Source organism: Lithobates pipiens, unplaced genomic scaffold (assembly GCF_037356315.1).
Source record: "Lithobates pipiens isolate NorthernLeopardFrog02 unplaced genomic scaffold, aLitPip1_a1.2 Scaffold_28, whole genome shotgun sequence".
In the NCBI taxonomy this organism is placed as follows: Eukaryota; Metazoa; Chordata; class Amphibia; order Anura; family Ranidae; genus Lithobates; species Lithobates pipiens.
In genome coordinates, this window is record NW_027507789.1 from 220878477 (window position 1) to 220896574 (window position 18098).

The window sequence follows — 18098 nt, forward strand, 5'->3', positions numbered from 1 at the left end:
AAATTAGAAATCTACAACTCATGATACATTAGTGTGATGGTCATTGGGAAGAATGGTCCTCACACTTGTGGTCAGTGGGAAGAATGGTCCTCACACTTGTGGTCATTGGAAGAATGGCCCTTACACTTGTGGTCATTGGGAAGAATGGTCCTTACACTTGTGGTCATTGGAAGAATGGTCCTTACACTTGTGGTCAGTGGGAAGAATGGTCCTTACACTTGTGGTCATTGGGATGAATGGTCCTTACACTTGTGGTCATTGGAAGAAAGGTCCTTACACTTGTGGTCATATGGAAGAATGGTCCTTACACTTGTGGTCATTGGGAAGAATGGTCCTTACACTTGTGGTGATTGGGAAGAATGGTCCTTACACTTGTGGTCAGTGGGAAGAATGGTCCTTACACTTGTGGTCATTGGGAAGAATGGTCCTTACACTTGTGGTCAGTGGGAAGAATGGTCCTTACACTTGTGGTCATTGGGATGAATGGTCCTTACACTTGTGGTCATTGGGAAGAATGGTCCTTACACTTGTGGTCATTGGGATGAATGGTCCTTACACTTGTGGTCATTGGGAAGAATGGTCCTTACACTTGTGGTCATTGGGAAGAATGGTCCTTACACTTGTGGTCAGTGGGAAGAATGGTCCTTACACTTGTGGTCATTGGGATGAATGGTCCTTACACTTGTGGTCATTGGGAAGAAAGGTCCTTACACTTGTGGTCATATGGAAGAATGGTCCTTACACTTGTGGTCATTGGGAAGAATGGTCCTTACACTTGTGGTCATTGGGATGAATGGTCCTTACACTTGTGGTCAGTGGGAAGAATGGTCCTCGCACTTGTGGTCAGTGGGAAGAATGGTCCTTACACTTGTGGTCATATGGAAGAATGGTCCTTACAATTGTGGTCATTGGGAAGAATGGTCCTCGCACTTGTGGTCATTGGGAAGAATGGTCCTTACACTTGTGGTCAGTGGGAAGAATGGTCCTTACACTTGTGGTCATATGGAAGAATGGTCCTTACAATTGTGGTCATTGGGAAGAATGGTCCTCGCACTTGTGGTCATTGGGAAGAATGGTCCTTACACTTGTGGTCAGTGGGAAGAATGGTCCTTACACTTGTGGTCATTGGGGAGAATGGTCCTTACACTTGTGGTCAGTGGAAAGAATGATCCTTACACTTGTGGTCATTGGGAAGAATGGTCCTTACACTTGTGGTCATTGGGAAGAATGGTCCTTACACTTGTGGTCATTGGGAAGAATGGTCCTTACACTTGTGGTCATTGGGAAGAATGACCTCCTTACAGATAGCTAAAAAGATCAATGGTGTCAGTGAGAACTTACCTGAGAGGCAGAAAGTGGCCAATGCTGAAGGAACCCTTCGCAAACCTCTGGAGGAACCTTAGGGCTCCACAGAACCCTGGTTGAGAATCACAGTTGGTCGGAGGTTCTACAGTTGTTTGTGACCACTGCATGGAGATCTTCCCCACCTTCGACATGCTGTTAGTTCTCCATTGTGAGCTGAACTTCCTGGGTCCTCTGGAGTGATTCTACAGGGACCATTGGTAGCTCCCCGGTGACTACCCCATAATAATTATACAGAGAATATAGAAGTATGGAGAGGAACCAGGAAGTTCCATCCACTGCTTGGGTAGAGGTTCTACCTTATTTTATGGAAGCTCGCTGTTAGATTTGATTATTTAGTAAAGCAACTGCTGGACTGACTTGTAAGAATGTTCTTAAATCTCTTGTTTCTTTTTTTTTTTTGCAGAGAGGTAAAACCCCATCACCGGTCAATGGGCGGTCCCCATTTCACTTATCTATGGAGCAAAGTCAACAAAAGCTAATTTACGACATCCCATCAAGTCCGGACACACCAGAAAGGAGCAAAGCCAAGACCTCCAAAGCCTCCAATGTAAGTTAAAGTGAACATTTCAATAACTTTAGAAGTCTGCATTCATTACTTCTCGATATGGTACAATATACGGCAACATAATATACATAAAAAAAAACAGTCTTTGAGCTCCAGTCACTTTGCTTAGACTGAGATGATTTTATTAGTCTGCTGACTGTTATACCCCGTACACACTATCGGACTTTCCGACAACAAAGCCGTGGATTTTTTTCTGAAGGTTGTTGGCTCAAACTTGTCTTGCATGCACACGGTCACACAAATGTTGGCCAACAATTATGAACGTAGTGACGTACTAGGCGTACGGCGAGCCGAGAAAAAAAAAGTTCTCTAGTCACGTGATATCTCCATTATGAACGCTAGTTTTACAAGACCGAGCGCTTCCGGCTCGTACTTGATTCCAAGCATGTGTGAACTTTTGTGCGATAAACTTGTGTACACACGATCAGAAAGTCCGACAACAAAGTTTTGTTAGCAAAAAAATTGAGAACCTGCTAAGCCAACATTTGTTGGTGGAAAGTCCGACAACAAATGTTCGATGGAGCATACGCACAGTTGGACTTTCAGCCAACAAGCTCACATCCAACATTTCCCGTCGGAAAGTCTGATTGTGTGTATGCGGCATAAGTCGTGCTAGATTTGGAGTGAGATTTGGTCACTGCTGTTCTCTTTGCTGGAGAGGAAGCTGTAGCTGAAAACCTGCATTGCAAGGATCTCCCTGCTGCTACTTATTAGTTCTGAAGATTTGTGCTTCCGCTAACTCTCCTGCTGCTTCTTGAATATTTCCTCACCAGTCATCAGGTCATCAGTTGTCAGGGAGGCAGCTCTGACATAGGGAAGCAAAGACTTGCCTCTACCAAGATGGCCATCTCAGCACAATGACACAATGACGCAGTAGAAGGCATGGTCAGTCAGTAATGCGGAGAAGGTTAGCTGTAAGGAGCCCACAGAAATTACGACTAGTCCCTTACCCCCAGCTTATGTTTTTTTGGTCAAAACTTCCATGGCTTATTCAAAATACCCACCTGCCATACTGGATCTCCTACAGAGACTTCAGATCATTCTACTTATATAGTTACATAGTTAGATAGTTAGTCTGGTTGCAAAAAGGCACAAGTCCATCTAGTTCAACCAACAAAAAATATGAATATACAATCCTATACTCACGGTTGATCCAAAGGAAGGCAAGAAAAAACTCCAGCAAAGCATGATCCAGTTTGCAACAGCAGGGGGAAAAAATTCCTTCCTGATCCCCCGAGAGGCAATCGGATATTCTCTGGATCAACTTTACCTATAAGCCTTACTATCCAGTTATATTATTCAGATTTAGGAAAGGATCCAGGCCTTTTTTTTTTAAAAGCAATCTACTGAGCTGGACGGAACCACCTCCCAAAAGGAGTCTATTCCACATTTTCACAGCTCTAAGCCCTTGTACACACGGTCGGAGATTCCGACAACCAAATCCGTCGGATTTTGTCTGACGGATTTTGTCCGAAACTGTTGCATACACACGGTCGGACAAAGTTGTCGGAAAATCCAATCGTTCAGAACGTGATGACGTTATTTCTTTACGACGGGACTACGTTCAGGCTAGTAGCCAATAGCTTTGATGTAGGAATTTGATCTGAGCATGCGTGGCACTTTGTCCGGTTGGAATTCTCTACACATGATCGGAGTATGTCCGATCGGAGCATTTTGTCGGAAAATATTTCCGGCAAGTTGGAAAATTTGATCTGACGGATATTCCGACGGAAACAGTCCGATGCAGACCACACACAGTCGGAATATCCGACAAAACGCTCCGATCGGACACATTCCGACAGAATCTCCGACCGTGTGTACAAGGGCTTACTGTGAAGAAGCCTTTCCATATTTGGAGATGATGAAATCTCTTTTCCTCCAGACATAAAGAGTGCTCAATTGTCCTCTGTGATGACCTTAAAGTGAATTACTCAAGTTCAAGTTCACTATATGGACCCCTTATGTATTTATACATGGTGATCATATCCCCCTTTATGTATTTGTACATGGTGATCATGTCCCCCCTTTATGTATTTATACCATGTGATCATAAACCCCTTTTGTATTTATCCATGGTGATCATATCCCCCCTTTATGTATTTATACATGGTGATCATGTCCCCCCTTTATGTATTTATACCATGTGATCATAACTCCCTTTTGTATTTATCCATGGTGATCATATTCCCCCTTTATGTATTTGTACATGGTGATTATATCCTCCCTTTATGTATTTATACATGGTGTTCATATCCCCCCTTTATGTATTTATACATGGTGTTCATATCCCCCCTTTATGTATTTATACATGGTGATCATATCCCCCCTTTATGTATTTATACATGGTGATCATATCCCCCCTTTATGTATTTATACCATGTGATCATAAACCCCTTTTGTATTTATCCATGGTGATCATATCCCCCCTTTATGTATTTATACATGGTGATCATGTCCCCCCTTTATGTTATTTATACCATGTGATCATAACTCCCTTTTGTATTTATCCATGGTGATCATATTCCCCCTTTATGTATTTATACATGGTGATTATATCCTCCCTTTATGTATTTATACATGGTGTTCATATCCCCCCTTTATGTATTTATACATGGTGTTCATATCCCCCCTTTATGTATTTATACATGGTGTTCATATCCCCCTCTATGTATTTATACACGGTGATCAGTTCCCTGATATCCTTTTTTGTGTAGTGATGCCCAAAACGGAACTGCATATTCCAGATGAGGTCCTACTAATGATTTGTACAGGGGGGGCAAAATGATCTCTCTCTCTCTCTGTAGTCCATATCTCCTATAATACAAGAAAGGACTTTGCTCGCTTTGGAAACCGCATCCTGGCATTGCATGCTATTATTAAACTTATGATCTACCTGAACACCCAGATCCTTCTCCACCACTGATTCCCCCAGTTGTACCCCCACCAGTATGTATGATGAATGCATATTCTTAGCCCCCCCCCCCCCCCCCCAAGTGCATAATTTTACATTTATCAACATTAAACCTCATTTGCCACTTAGGTGCCCAAATAAACAGTTGCGTTGAGGTCGGCTTATAAGTTGGAGACTTAATTCTGATATGTCCTTTATGAGAACCAATACGCCATCTCTTTGGTGGAACATAGAAAGTATTTAAAGCATATATTGACCAACTCATATTCCTTTCAGGTATACGATATTCCACCAACCGGAACGCTGGTTCAGAGAAACAGGAGTGCCACGCCACCTGTTGGTAGCCAGTTCAACACCCTACCAAACCCCCGCAAGTCTGACTGGATTTATGATATCCCTTTGTCTCCTGAGAGAAACATTTTATCACCCAACTGCCGAAAGATATCCATAGATCAAAATATGGTATACGATGTGCCACCAACTCGATACGGGCCGGTGCATTCCAAGAAAGAGAGCAGCTGCCCATCTAGTCAAATCTACGATATCCCACCCAGTAAGTCAACAGTGGCCAATCAATGTCTTTACGACGTTCCAGCTTCTCGCGATGTCTCCCCTTCGTATCAGAACGGAAGTTTACGAAAAGGCTCATCGAGTTTTGGTAAACCAAGGATGGAGACGATTGACTCCAAGGAAAATGTTTACGATATCCCAAGAGGGTCAACTGTTGGATCGCCACCAAAAATGGAAGTGGGCAGCTTGGTGTGCCATGATCGGATTTACGACGTCCCTCCACCGCTGCCAAAGGACAACAAACCATCTCTACACAAGCCTCAATACGACAGGTTATCCGTGTCGAGTTCAGAGAGTCGAACCAGCACTTTGTCTACTTCATCAAGCACTTCAAGTGAGTCTGTTACAATGTCCACCTCTGAAGACAGCTCAAGTGAATTGATTGTAGAGCCAGAAGTGGTCATCAAGAATTTAACCGAACTGCAAGAACGGGTGTCCAGTTCCATCGCAAGTCTAATGATCTTTGTGAGCAGCAAGTGGAGACTGCAGGATAATATGGAATCCAACCTCGAAGACATTCACAGGGCTGTTAATAGCATCATCTCTACTTTGGGGCAATTCATTGACTTTGCCCAGACCATCAAAGCCAATACGGCTCACTTAACAGACATTAACATCCAACTCAGGATCAACAACCAACTGCAAACCCTCTCAGACTCTTTCCAGACTCTTTCCAGGAATCAAGAGTGCATTAATCTTTGCAAATGGTCTTTACAAGCGCTGGTCTTCGACAAACCTCGCACCACACCCGATGACCTCGACCAGTTTGTCATGGTAGCCAGGACAATCCCAGAAGACATTAAGAGATTTGCGTCCATCATCATCGCAAACGGAAAGCTTTTATTCAAAAAGCAAGAAGACAAAAGGCCAAAAACGGCCAAGGAACACGCGGCGTCCCCGAAACCTCAGGTCCCGACACGACCAGACACGAAGGTCCTTCAGGAATTCTCTATAAACCGGACGGAGGAGAAAAGCAAAGACAAGAGGCACCCGCTGCAAAAACAGAAGTCTGTAGAAGACAGCGCATATGTCTACCTGCAGGTCAGTACTTTGTCCATTCTCAGAAGTCATTTGTTTTGGTTATTGAACATGTCCATCTGCAGGCAGTATAGTTGGCATAATTGACTAAAAAAATTAGCAATATGTTTTTTTTCTCCAGCTATCCAGCACCAATCTCAATAGACTAAACTCCAAGCTCACAGCATTTTTCTATTTTTTTTGTTTTTGATTGTTCAATTTGTGTCCGAGACTTTGTGTGAGACTTTGTGTGAGACTTTGTGTGAGACTTTGTGTGAGATTTTATGACCGTATTAGTTGCCACTCATTTGAGCAATACTCCAGGCAAACGAAAAACGTCTGGAGATCTCATAGGCAAACCTTATAGATTATTGCTTATTGCTTAAGCCAGTGGTCTCCAAACTACGGCCCTTTGCTTGCCCCTTTCCTGCCGCTGGCACGAAAGATGGGGCACTATTTCTCCCACTAATACCAATGATGGGGCACTATTTCTCCCACTAATACCAATGATGGGGCACTATTTCTCCCACTAATACCAATGATGGGGCACTATTCCTCCCACTATTACCAATGATGGGGCACTATTCCTCCCACTAACACCAATAATAGGGCACTATTCCTTCAACTGACACCAACAATGGGGCGCTATTCCTCCCACTGACACCAATGATGGGGCACTATTCCTCCCACTAATACCAATGATGGGGCACTATTCCTCCCACTAACACCAATGATGGGGCGCTATTCCTCCCACTGACACCAATGATGGGGCACTATTCCTCCCACTAATACCAATGATGGGGCACTATTCCTCCCACTATTACCAATGATGGGGCACTATTCCTCCCACTATTACCAATGATGGGGCACTATTCCTCCCACTATTACCAATGATGGGGCACTATTCCTCCCACTAATACCAATGATGGGGCACTATTCCTCCCACTATTACCAATGATGGGGCACTATTCCTCCCACTAATACCAATGATGGGGCACTATTTCTCCCACTATTACCAATGATGGGGCACTATTCCTCCCACTAACACCAATGATGGGGCACTATTCCTCCCACTAATACCAATGATTGGGCACTATTCCTCCCACTAATACCAATGATGGGGCACTATTCCTCCCACTATTACCAATGATGGGGCACTATTTCTCCCACTATTACCAATGATGGGGCACTATTCCTCCCACTAATACCAATGATTGGGCACTATTCCTCCCACTATTACCAATGATGGGGCATTATTCCTCCCACTAACACCAACAATAGGGCACTATTTCTTCAACTGACACCAACAATGGGGCGCTATTTCTCCCACTGACACCAATGATGGGGCACTATTCCTCCCACTAACACCAATGATGGGGCACTATTCCTCCCAATGACACCAACAATGAAACGCTATTCCTTCCACTGACACCAGTGATGAAGCCACTACTTCTCCCACTATTACCAATGATTGGGAACGATTCCTCCTCCACCTAACCACAGGGGTGCTATGTACCTTTTTAACCCCCACTGACCACCAAGCCTGGGGCCTTATCTACTCCCACTGTCTTGCCCGCCTAAAGTCTAAAGGAAAGTAAACTGGCCCTTTGTTTAGAAAGTCTGGAGACCCTTGGCTTAAACAATGCTATGTTAAGAGTACCATGGGAGACCTGAAACCTGGAGCAATCTTATCCAAATTCTGGCACTTTATGCAGAAGTCAAGAGCTTTCTTACATCCCTACAGACTTGTGGTACCACTGGTCATAAGGGAGTTGTGAAAGGTGGGGAAATTGGGGTATGTGGGGGGGGGGGGGGGATTGGGGTATGTGGGGGGGGGAGGTGCCTGCCTTACAAGGTGGCCAGAAGGACACCCTTGCAGTCATGCTACTGGCTTTGCCAAGTGGTGTTGGACCTTGAACTATGCCGGGACCATCAGATAGGTGGACAGTTAGCCACAGCTCATGGAACTCGAATATGTTCTCTAGACACTAAAGGCTTCCTAAGGACCAAGAGAGGTCCAATATGGACCATTCAAAGGTCACTTATAATCACATCCCGGTGCGCTACGCCGATGCTGCCCTCTTGAGATTTAGAAATCTTGAAGACATACATACAAGAAAAACGGGGGGGGGGGGGCGCAAAGACCTAGTGTATTACCCGATACAACTTTATTGAAAAATAAATAAATAATGAGCGTGTACTCACAAGAGCCATAGGCTAATAAAGCATTATAGACCAGACCCAAGTGGCAGGCTGACTATAATAAGATGAAATATCAGCACAATCCTGGTGTCACCAAGACTCGCCACCTAACGCGTGTCGTCCCTGGCCATCCTGGCACTTGGGTCTGGTCTATAATGCTTTACCCTATGGCTCTTGTGAGTATGCCCTCATTATTTTATTTTTTCCAATAAAGTTGTACCTGGTAATGCTCTACTTGCCTTTTCTTTTTTGTACGGAGCCCCTGGCCACCCCTGGAGGAACCCTAGGGCAGTGTTTCTCAACTCCAGTCCTCAAGGCACCCCAACACAGGTCATGTTTTCAGGCTTTCCATTATTTTGCACAGGTGATTTGATCAGTTTCCTTACCTTAGTAATTACCGCAGCCGTTTCACCTGATGGAAATCCTGAAAAACGTGACCTGTTGGGGACGCCGTTGAGGACTGGGAGTTGAGGAACACAGCCCTAGGGGTCCCACGGAACCCTGAAAGAGAATGGCTGGCATATATGAAAGCTTTTTTTTTTTTCAGCCGATAACAAATATATGTTTGTGTCTGTCCACTCCTGAGATTTACTCAGCCTTCCAGACAACAAAGCCAGGTCGGTGACCAGACTTTTCTCTACTATAGTTAAAGCAATGCAGCTCGGTAACCTCAACATCCCTACCCTGCTGTTGGACAGTGGAATAGCATGAGACAGTTTCCTTAGTTCAGGGTAATAAAATGTAGTACATTGTAATTTGATTGCCATCTAAGTTTCATAGTTAGTAAGGTTGAATAAAGACACCAGTCCATCCAGTTGAACCTGAGTGAGTGTCTACAATTGTCCCCATCCCTGTACATCGCACACTCACATCGGTCCCTACCCTCAAGGAGCCCACAATCCAAGGTCTCCATTCATATACTAGGGTCATTTTTTGGACAGAGGCCAGTTAACCTACCTGCATGTCTTTGGATTGTGGGAGGAAACCGGAGTACCCGGAGGAAACCCACACAGGCACAGGGAGAACATGCAAACTCCAGGCAGGTAGAGTCATGGTTGGGATTTGAACCAGCGACCCTTTTTACTGCTAGGCGAGAGTGCCAACCACTACTCCGATGTGCCCCCCAACAAACCATCTGCCCATGTCCACAATATATTGACTAACTAGGTTTCTGCCCGGTATACAGGGACATGGGCAAACACTGATAGACATCTGTAGCCTTTGTGTCACCACCAGTGCTAAGTGGACAAATCAGACGTCTTTCTTCTGCTTGATTCTCATATCACTGGAAATTAAGGATCAATATTCCAATCTATTTTTTATTTATTTTTTCCTTAGAAAAAAGAAGATTTTGAAAAGATGCAGCAATTGTCACCAATGCAGCAACTGGAACGTAAAACCAGCCCTGAAGAGAAGGTAATTGTCACATTCAGCCAATCACTGACAATTATGTTTTCTACAAAAGACTGAATAATAAATACACACTATATTGCCAAAAGTATTGGGACACCTGCCTTTTACACGCACATGAAATGTAATGGTATCCCAGTCTTAGTCCGGAGGGTTCAGTATTGAGTTGGCTCCGCCCCTTTGCAGCTATAACAGCTTCACCTCTTCTGGGAAGGCCGTCCACAAGGTTTAGGAGGGTGTCTATGGGGAAGGTTTGACCATTCTTCCAGAAGAGCATTTGTGAGGTCAGGAACTGATGTTGGATGAGAAGCCCTGTGGTGTTCTATCGGGTTGAGGTGAGGACTCTGTGGACTCTGATGTTGGACACAGGCCTGGCTCGCAGTCCCTGCGTTGGTTCATCCCAAAGGTGTTCTATCTGGTTGAGGTCAGGACTCTGTGCAGGTCAATCAAGTTCCTCCACCCCAAACTCGCTCATCCGTGTCTTTATGGACCTTGCTTTGTGCACTGGTGGGCAGTCATGTTGGAACAGGAAGGGACCGTCCCCAAACTGTTCCCACAAAGTTGGGAGCATGAAATTGTCCAAAATGTCTTGGTATGCTGATGCCTTAAGAGTTCCCTTCACTGGAACTAAAGAGCCAAGCCCAACCCCTGAAAAATGACCCCCCCACACCATAATCCCCCCTCCACCAAATGATTTGGACCAGTGCACAAAGCAAGGTCCATAAAGACGTGGATGAGCCATATTTATGGGGGGGGGGCAAACAAACCTGCCCCCCTCACTCTCACTACTGCGACCGACACCGCCAGTCCCCCTCCCCCACCGCCGTGGCAGAAGGACGGGAAGGCAGCGATCAGTGGCATTACCTTAGGCTGCTTCTTGCTCCAGCTTGTCGTGGGAAGTGCCGGGCCGTTACTTCTCCATCAAACAAACATGAAATGGGTCCTGAGACCCAATTGGCTGCCCAATCAGTTCTCAGGACCCGCTTCCTGATTGGCCAGGAGGAGAAGCAGAAGACATTAGGGAATATTCATTTGCCATTGTCACACAACTCGATGGGCTCAGGACGCAGTGCTCTGCACCCCAAGCCCACCCTTTTTTTTAAACGAATTAGAGCCTCAGTGTCTAATCACGTGCTTAAAAAAAACAACAAAAAAATTGAAATCCATGCGTCTGGCGCCCTGCCTGTAGATTAGGTTCCGGGCGCGTGGATTAGGGGTGGCGGGGATGGCCGCCACTGGTCCTGACCTCAACCCAATAGAACACCTTTGGGGTGAATTAGAGCGGAGACTACGAGCCAGGCCTTCTTGTCCAACATCAGTGCCTGACCTCCCAAATGCACTTCTGGAAGAATGGTCAAACATTCCTATAGACACCCTCCTAAACCTTGTGGACGGCCTTCCCAGAAGAGTTGAAGCTGTTATAGCTGCAAAGGGCGGAGCCAACTCAACATTGAACCCTACGGACTAAGACTGGGGATGCCATTAAAGTTGTGTGTGTAAAGGCAGGCGTCCCAAAACTTTTGGTAATATAGTGTATATCTAATATGTATGTGTGTACCGGTTGGAGCGATGTAGGAACAGATTAAAAAAAAACAACAACAGTGCCCCCTAGTGGAGCAGAGCTGTAAGAGAAATTTTTAGCAACAATTTGATGTTTATTTTTTGTTTGTTTTTTCCCTTTTAGCGTAAAGGATGGTTAAAGCCGGATTCTCGGATATTCACAAATGAAGACCCCGTGGGGAAAAGCATTACGTGTTTATTAAAAGTAGGTGTGCTTTATGTCAATCGGTGCTTGTCAACTTATGAGGTCTGTGGGGTCTCAGCGGTGGCTCGTGACATCATGAGCCACCGCTCATGACATCACCAAGAGTAGTCATCCTTTAGAGTAGTCATACTTAAGGAGATGTTTGGAGACTGCAGAAATGCTATAGGTGTGGTTGGAGACTGGGGAAATGCTATAGGTGTGGTTGGAGACTGGGGAAATGCTATAGGTGCGGTTGGAGACTGGGGAAATGCTATAGGTGCGGTTGGAGACTGGGGAAATGCTATAGGTGCGGTTGGAGACTGGGGAAATGCTATAGGTGCGGTTGGAGACTGGGGAAATGCTATAGGTGTGGATAGAGACTGGGGAAATGCTATAGGTGTGGTTGGAGACTGGGGATATGCTATAGGTGCGGTTGGAGACTGGGGAAATGCTATAGGTGCGGTTGGAGACTGGGGAAATGCTATAGGTGTGGATAGAGACTGGGGAAATGCTATAGGTGTGGTTGGAGACTGGGGAAATGCTATAGGTGCGGTTGGAGACTGGGGAAATGCTATAGGTGCGGTTGGAGACTGGGGAAATGCTATAGGTGTGGTTGGAGACTGGTGAAATGCTATAGGTGCGGTTGGAGACTGGGGAAATGCTATAGGTGCGGTTGGAGACTGGGGAAATGCTATAGGTGTGGATAGAGACTGGGGAAATGCTATAGGTGTGGTTGGAGACTGGGGAAATGCTATAGGTGCGGTTGGAGACTGGGGAAATGCTATAGGTGTGGTTGGAGACTGGGGAAATGCTATAGGTGCGGTTGGAGACTGGGGAAATGCTAGAGGTGCGGTTGGAGACTGGGGAAATGCTAGAGGTGCGGTTGGAGACTGGGGAAATGCTGCAGGACTCATGTTAACAAGAGAAATGCTCAAGATCACCGTCATTGCAACCATTTACAAATCAGTGCTTCTACTATTAACTGCTGGGGGGTGGGGTCTAAAACAAAATAATAGAATAGTTTTACCTTTTTGATATACTTTAGGGTCAGTGACATCATTTTTTTTCATACCCCCCCAAAAAAAAAAAACAGACAACTAATTTATTTTTCTTCTGCAGGATCCACCGGTTCCTCCAAGTAAACCGGACATCATCCGAAAACCAGATTCAATCAAGAAGCTGGCCCTCTCCGATCAGTGTTACCTTTACTTTGGCGCCCTCCAGAAGGCCATCCGAGTTTTCGGCGACAGCCTGAGCAAACACGAAACCCCCGAGGTCTTCATAACTCACGGCAAGCTCATCATCATGGTCGGCCAGAAGCTGGTGGACCTGCTGTGCCAGGACGTGAAAGTCGGCGATGCTCGCAACGACGTTCTCTACAGGAGCAGCGAACTGTGCAGCCTGCTTAAAAACTTGGCCATGGCAACTAAGACGGCCGCCATTCAGTACCCCAACGCGGCCGCCATGCTGGATCTGCAGCACAGGACGACCGAGCTGTCCAATCAAACGCAGCTTTTCAGGTCAATGCTGGAATGACGGAGACCCGTCACTTGACTTTTTTAATTTATTGACTTCTTGAGTTGGCCCGGAAACGGAACCATCAATGGATTTGGAAATAATGACCACGGTCATAATTTAGCTGAGGTCCAAGCCACCCATGGTGCCGCAATGTGGATCTCTTTGCCGAAAAGAGTGGCCAAAGCCTAAAGACCCCAAGAACCTTACTAAGCTACCCCTAAATTCCAGCTACCGATTGGATAACTACCAACAATTTATTGACTTCTTGCGTTGGCCGGAAATTGAACCATCAATGGATTTGGAAATAACGACCGCGGTCATAATTTAGCTGAGGTCCTAGCCACCCATGGTGCCACAATATGGATTTCTTTGCCGAAAAGAGTGGCCAAAGTCTAAAGACCCCAAGAACCTTACTAAGCTAAAGTACCACCCACTGATTGGATAACTACCAACGATTTATTGACTTCTTGCGTTGGCCGGAAACGGAACCATGAATGGATTTGGAAATAACGACCGGGGTCATAATTTAACTGAGGTCCTAGCCACCCATGGTGCAACAATATGGATTTATTTGCCAAAAAGAGTGGCCAAAGTCTAAAGACCCCAAGAACTTTACTAAGCTAAAGTACCACCCACCGATTGGATAACTACCAACAATTTATTGACTTCTTGAGTTGGCCGGAAACTGAACCATCACTGGATTTGGAAATAATGACCGCGGTCATAATTTAGCTGAGGTCCTAGCCACCCATGGTGCCCCAATATGGATTTCTTTGCCGAAAAGAGTGGCCAAAGTCTAAAGACCCCAAGAACCTTACTAAGCTAAAGTACCACCCACCGATTGGATAACTACCAACAACAAGGGCAAACGAGCAAAGAACAATCCATAATCACTTATGAACAAACATAAATGTAACATAAATTACTGGACTGATCGACAATCTTCACTAGAACAAGTACTGGTCAATGTTCAAAGAACAAAGTTAAAAATTAAAGAGAATGCCCCTCCAAAATGTATTTTGTAAGGTTTTGGATGGCGTGGGGAAGGATTAGAACCCATAGTGGGTTTTTATTGCTATCCAGGGCTCCATTAGGGAGATTTTCCTTCATTCCTGATCCTTTAACAAGGGTTTCAGACAGAAGATGAGGGTAAATCTCCAAAACAGACAGAAAAATAAATCTCTCTTACAGTGTATGTAAACCCCAACATTAAACTTATTTTCTCCCTTTTTGGCTGTTTAATATACCATTCAAAGTGTTTTGTTATATCTGCTTCATAAAAGAAAAAAAAAATACCTGTTGATCCTGCCAGAAATTCAGAGCTGTCCCACGTCCTCTGCACACTTCCTGTGTTATCTCAGTTCTTATCTTGGCCTGCAGAGAAATTACTCTTAAATATGTGGAGATGAGGAGAGGGGGAGGGATTATGTAGTTTGACAAAAGGCAACTTAGCAGTGGGCTGACACCGTATTACACTCACCTCCCCACCAATCCTGCGGCGGGTATTTTCTTTGGCCCAAAGGCTGCCGGCATTCCCAGGTCTCATTTGCTGCACCAGCGCTGCAGCTGGTCAGGAGACAGTCCTACTGGCTGGTGCTCATCTAAAGGATTGGGTGACCCATTGCTCTATGTTCAAGAAAAGCTTCACTACACCTAAGTCCTCTTGCTGCAGTCCTCCATGCTTGCCCCCAGTCTTTAATGAATACACTCGTGTGTCACCACCGACTCCTGTGCACTCCTGAGCCTCCAGTAACTCCTGTGTCACAAGTGACCCTGGCGTGCTTCTGTGTCTCCAGTGATCCAGGTGTGCGCCTACATCTCAAGTGACCCCTGTACACTCCTGTGTGACCCTTATGCACTCCTGTACCTCAAGGGCACCCCTGAGTGTCCCCATGTTTTCCCCCATGCGCTCCTGTGTCTCTAGTGACCTAGGTGCACTCCTACATCTCCAGTGACTCCTGCGTCTCTGGTAAGATCCTATCTCCACCAACACAGGTGACCTCTCCACACTTCTGTGTCTCCGGTGACCCCTTTACACTCCTGTGTGTCCCCCCCATGCACTCCTGTATCTCAAGTGTACCTCTGAGTACCCCCATGTTTTTCCCTATGCATTCCTGTGTCACCAGTGACCTTGGTGTGCTACTGTGTCTCCAGTGACACCTGTGCACTACTAAGTCTCCAGTAACTCCTGTGTCTCCAGTGACCAAGGTGTGCTCCTGTGTCTACCAGTGACCAAGGTGTGTTCTTGGGTCTCTAGCGACTCCTGCGTTTCCAGTGACCCATGTGCGCTCCTACAGTATGTCTCCAGTGACTCCTGTGCCCCCGGTATGCTCCTGTCCCCAGTGACCCCTGTACACTCCTGTGTCTCCAGTGACCTCTGCATGCTCCTGTGTGACCTCTATACATTACTGTATCTCAAGGGTACCCCTGAGTGCCCCCATGTTTACCCCATGTGCTCCTGTGTCACCAGTGAGCTTGGTGTGCTCCTGTGTCTCCAGTGACACCTTTGCACTCCTGAGCCTCCAGTAACTCCTGTGTCTTCAGTGACCAAGGTGTGCTCCTGTGACACCTATGCACTACTGAGTCTCCAGTAACTCCTGTGTCTCCACAACCAAGGTGTGCTCCTGTGTTTCTAGCGCCACACCTGCATTTCCAGTGACCCTGGTGACCCGTGTACACTCCTGTGTCTGCAGTGACCCACGTAACACTTCTGTGTGACCCCTATTCACTCTATTCACTCCTGTATCTTAAGTGCACACCTGAGTGCCCCCACAGGTGTGCTCCTGTGTCTCCAGTGACCCTGGTGTGCTCCTGTGTCTCCAGTGACCCTGGTGTGCTCCTGTGTCTCCAGTGACCCTGGTGTGCTCCTGTGTCTCCAGTGACCCTGGTGTGCTCCTGTGTCTCTAATGACCCTGGTGTGCTCCTGTGTCTCCAGTGACCCTAGTTTGCTCCTGTGTCTCCAGTGACCCCCATGCACCCCTGAGCACCCCATGTTTCCAAGTATGCCTATGTGTGTTTTGTGACTCCAGTGTACCCCTGTGAACCCCTGTGTGCCCCTGTGACTCAAAGCACAACCTTGTATTCTCCATAACTCAAAGCGTACACCTTTGTTTCCACCCGGTCTCCAGTACCTACCACAACTATCTAGCCTGCTAAGCTCCATTTTCAGAACCCTCTGTACCTTCAGGCATGCTCCTGTAACATCGTCCCTTGCAATTTCAGTCCAGAAAGAGCAGTGTGGTGTCAGTCATCAACAGGAAATGAGTAGCTTCTGACCAGGGGCGGACTGACAACTCATGGAGGCCCCCGGGCAAAAAAAGATTATGGGGCCCCAGGCAATCAGAGATTATGGGGCCACACAGTATACACACACACACAGTATACAATCACGCAGTATACACATACATGTACACACAGTATACACACACACACACACACACAATATACAATCACACAGTATACACATAGATGTACACACAGTATACACAGACATGTTTCTATTGACTGAGAAGGTACCGGAGAGGTGGGGCAGCTTTGATCTCAGGATTTTTAGACCAAAAGGATGTTGGTAAGGGATATTTCAGAGACAGATGTAAAAAAAAAAACACAGATTTTTACATACTGTCTCTGGTTTTACTGAGGCAGGCAACCCTGATGGGGCCCCCTAGTGGCCCGGGGCCCTCGGGCAGTGCCCGAGAGGCCGAATGGTCAGTCCGCCCCTGCTTCTGACAGATCATTTCCTGCATTTGAAGGGTCTTTAAAGGGATAAATCATGGGTAATGGGGAGTCCCTGTACTGTGGACCACGGGGATTCTAACCCCTTTCCACTTTATCCACAACTAAAAACGTTTAGGCTGTGACTGAACCCCCCCCGGCATCCGCTCACAACTGGAATATCAGTTTGGTTAAACAGCCAGATTGGGGTACGAAAAAAACAAAACAGTTTCCGTCCCTTCTGATGATATCTAGTCCTGCCATAGCAGACACTTGGTGCTTTCTTTAATGAACAGTCTGTGAAGATCCGCTGTGAGACCAGCCTCTGGCTTGCTCTTGTTATAAGTCGGAGACAAAATGGCGGCACAGTGGTTCACCCGTGTGCTGTAAAGGTTTATGTTAAAATGAAATCTGTACAGAATGTCTATTCTCTTTGTATGTGTATGTTGAAAGAAATGTGTATTTAATATAAACTGGTACGATAAAAACTGTTGTTTTTTTTTTCCAGAATGTTTTATTTCCTGATAAGAAAATTGCATAACACCAGGGGCGTACCTACAGGGGTCGCAGAGGTAGCAATTGCGACCCGGCCCCATGCTCCAGGGTGCCCTTGCAGCCCCCTGTACCCCTGGATCAGAGGAGGATCGGAGAGGCTGCATACATTAGAACCAATGCCTCCAATTTCCTCCTGCAGCGGCATTCAGCGGCCGCAGGAGGGAAATGGAGAGATTGGTTCCTCTGTATGCAGTCGTCCCCATCGCTCCTCCTATCCAGCTTCTTTCTGCTGCTCCCCCCCCCCCCCGTGTGCTCTTTCACTGCTCCCCTCTCCAGCCGGTCGCTAAGGGGATGCGTCAGGATGGAGATCGGGGAAGGGGCCAATAAATGTGTCATTTACCGGCCCCTTCTTAGTCTGAATGGGTACAGATCACTGACTGTTCATTTACATAGTAGGTGAGGTTGAAAAAAAGACACAAGTCTATCAAGTCCAACCTAAAACCCAACTGCGTTTACTATGCTTCAGTTTGTGAATGAACAGGAAGCTCTGTAAGGGGGTAATTTTTGTCAATTCATTTCTCAATTCA

The 18098-nt window shown here is 46.2% G+C and overlaps 1 protein-coding gene across 1 annotated transcript in view; it reads left to right on the plus strand.

The window, feature by feature from the left end:
- Nucleotides 1-17504, plus strand: part of CASS4 (Cas scaffold protein family member 4) — a gene marked incomplete in the record, with an annotated part of 87982 nt that extends 70478 nt beyond the window's left edge. Inside the window, 5 exon segments of the mRNA XM_077460569.1 lie at nucleotides 1769-1912; nucleotides 5118-6452; nucleotides 9969-10046; nucleotides 11725-11805; nucleotides 12904-17504. Coding sequence (XP_077316695.1) covers nucleotides 1769-1912; nucleotides 5118-6452; nucleotides 9969-10046; nucleotides 11725-11805; nucleotides 12904-13320 — 2055 coding nt within the window.
- Nucleotides 17505-18098: the final 594 nt, after the last annotated feature.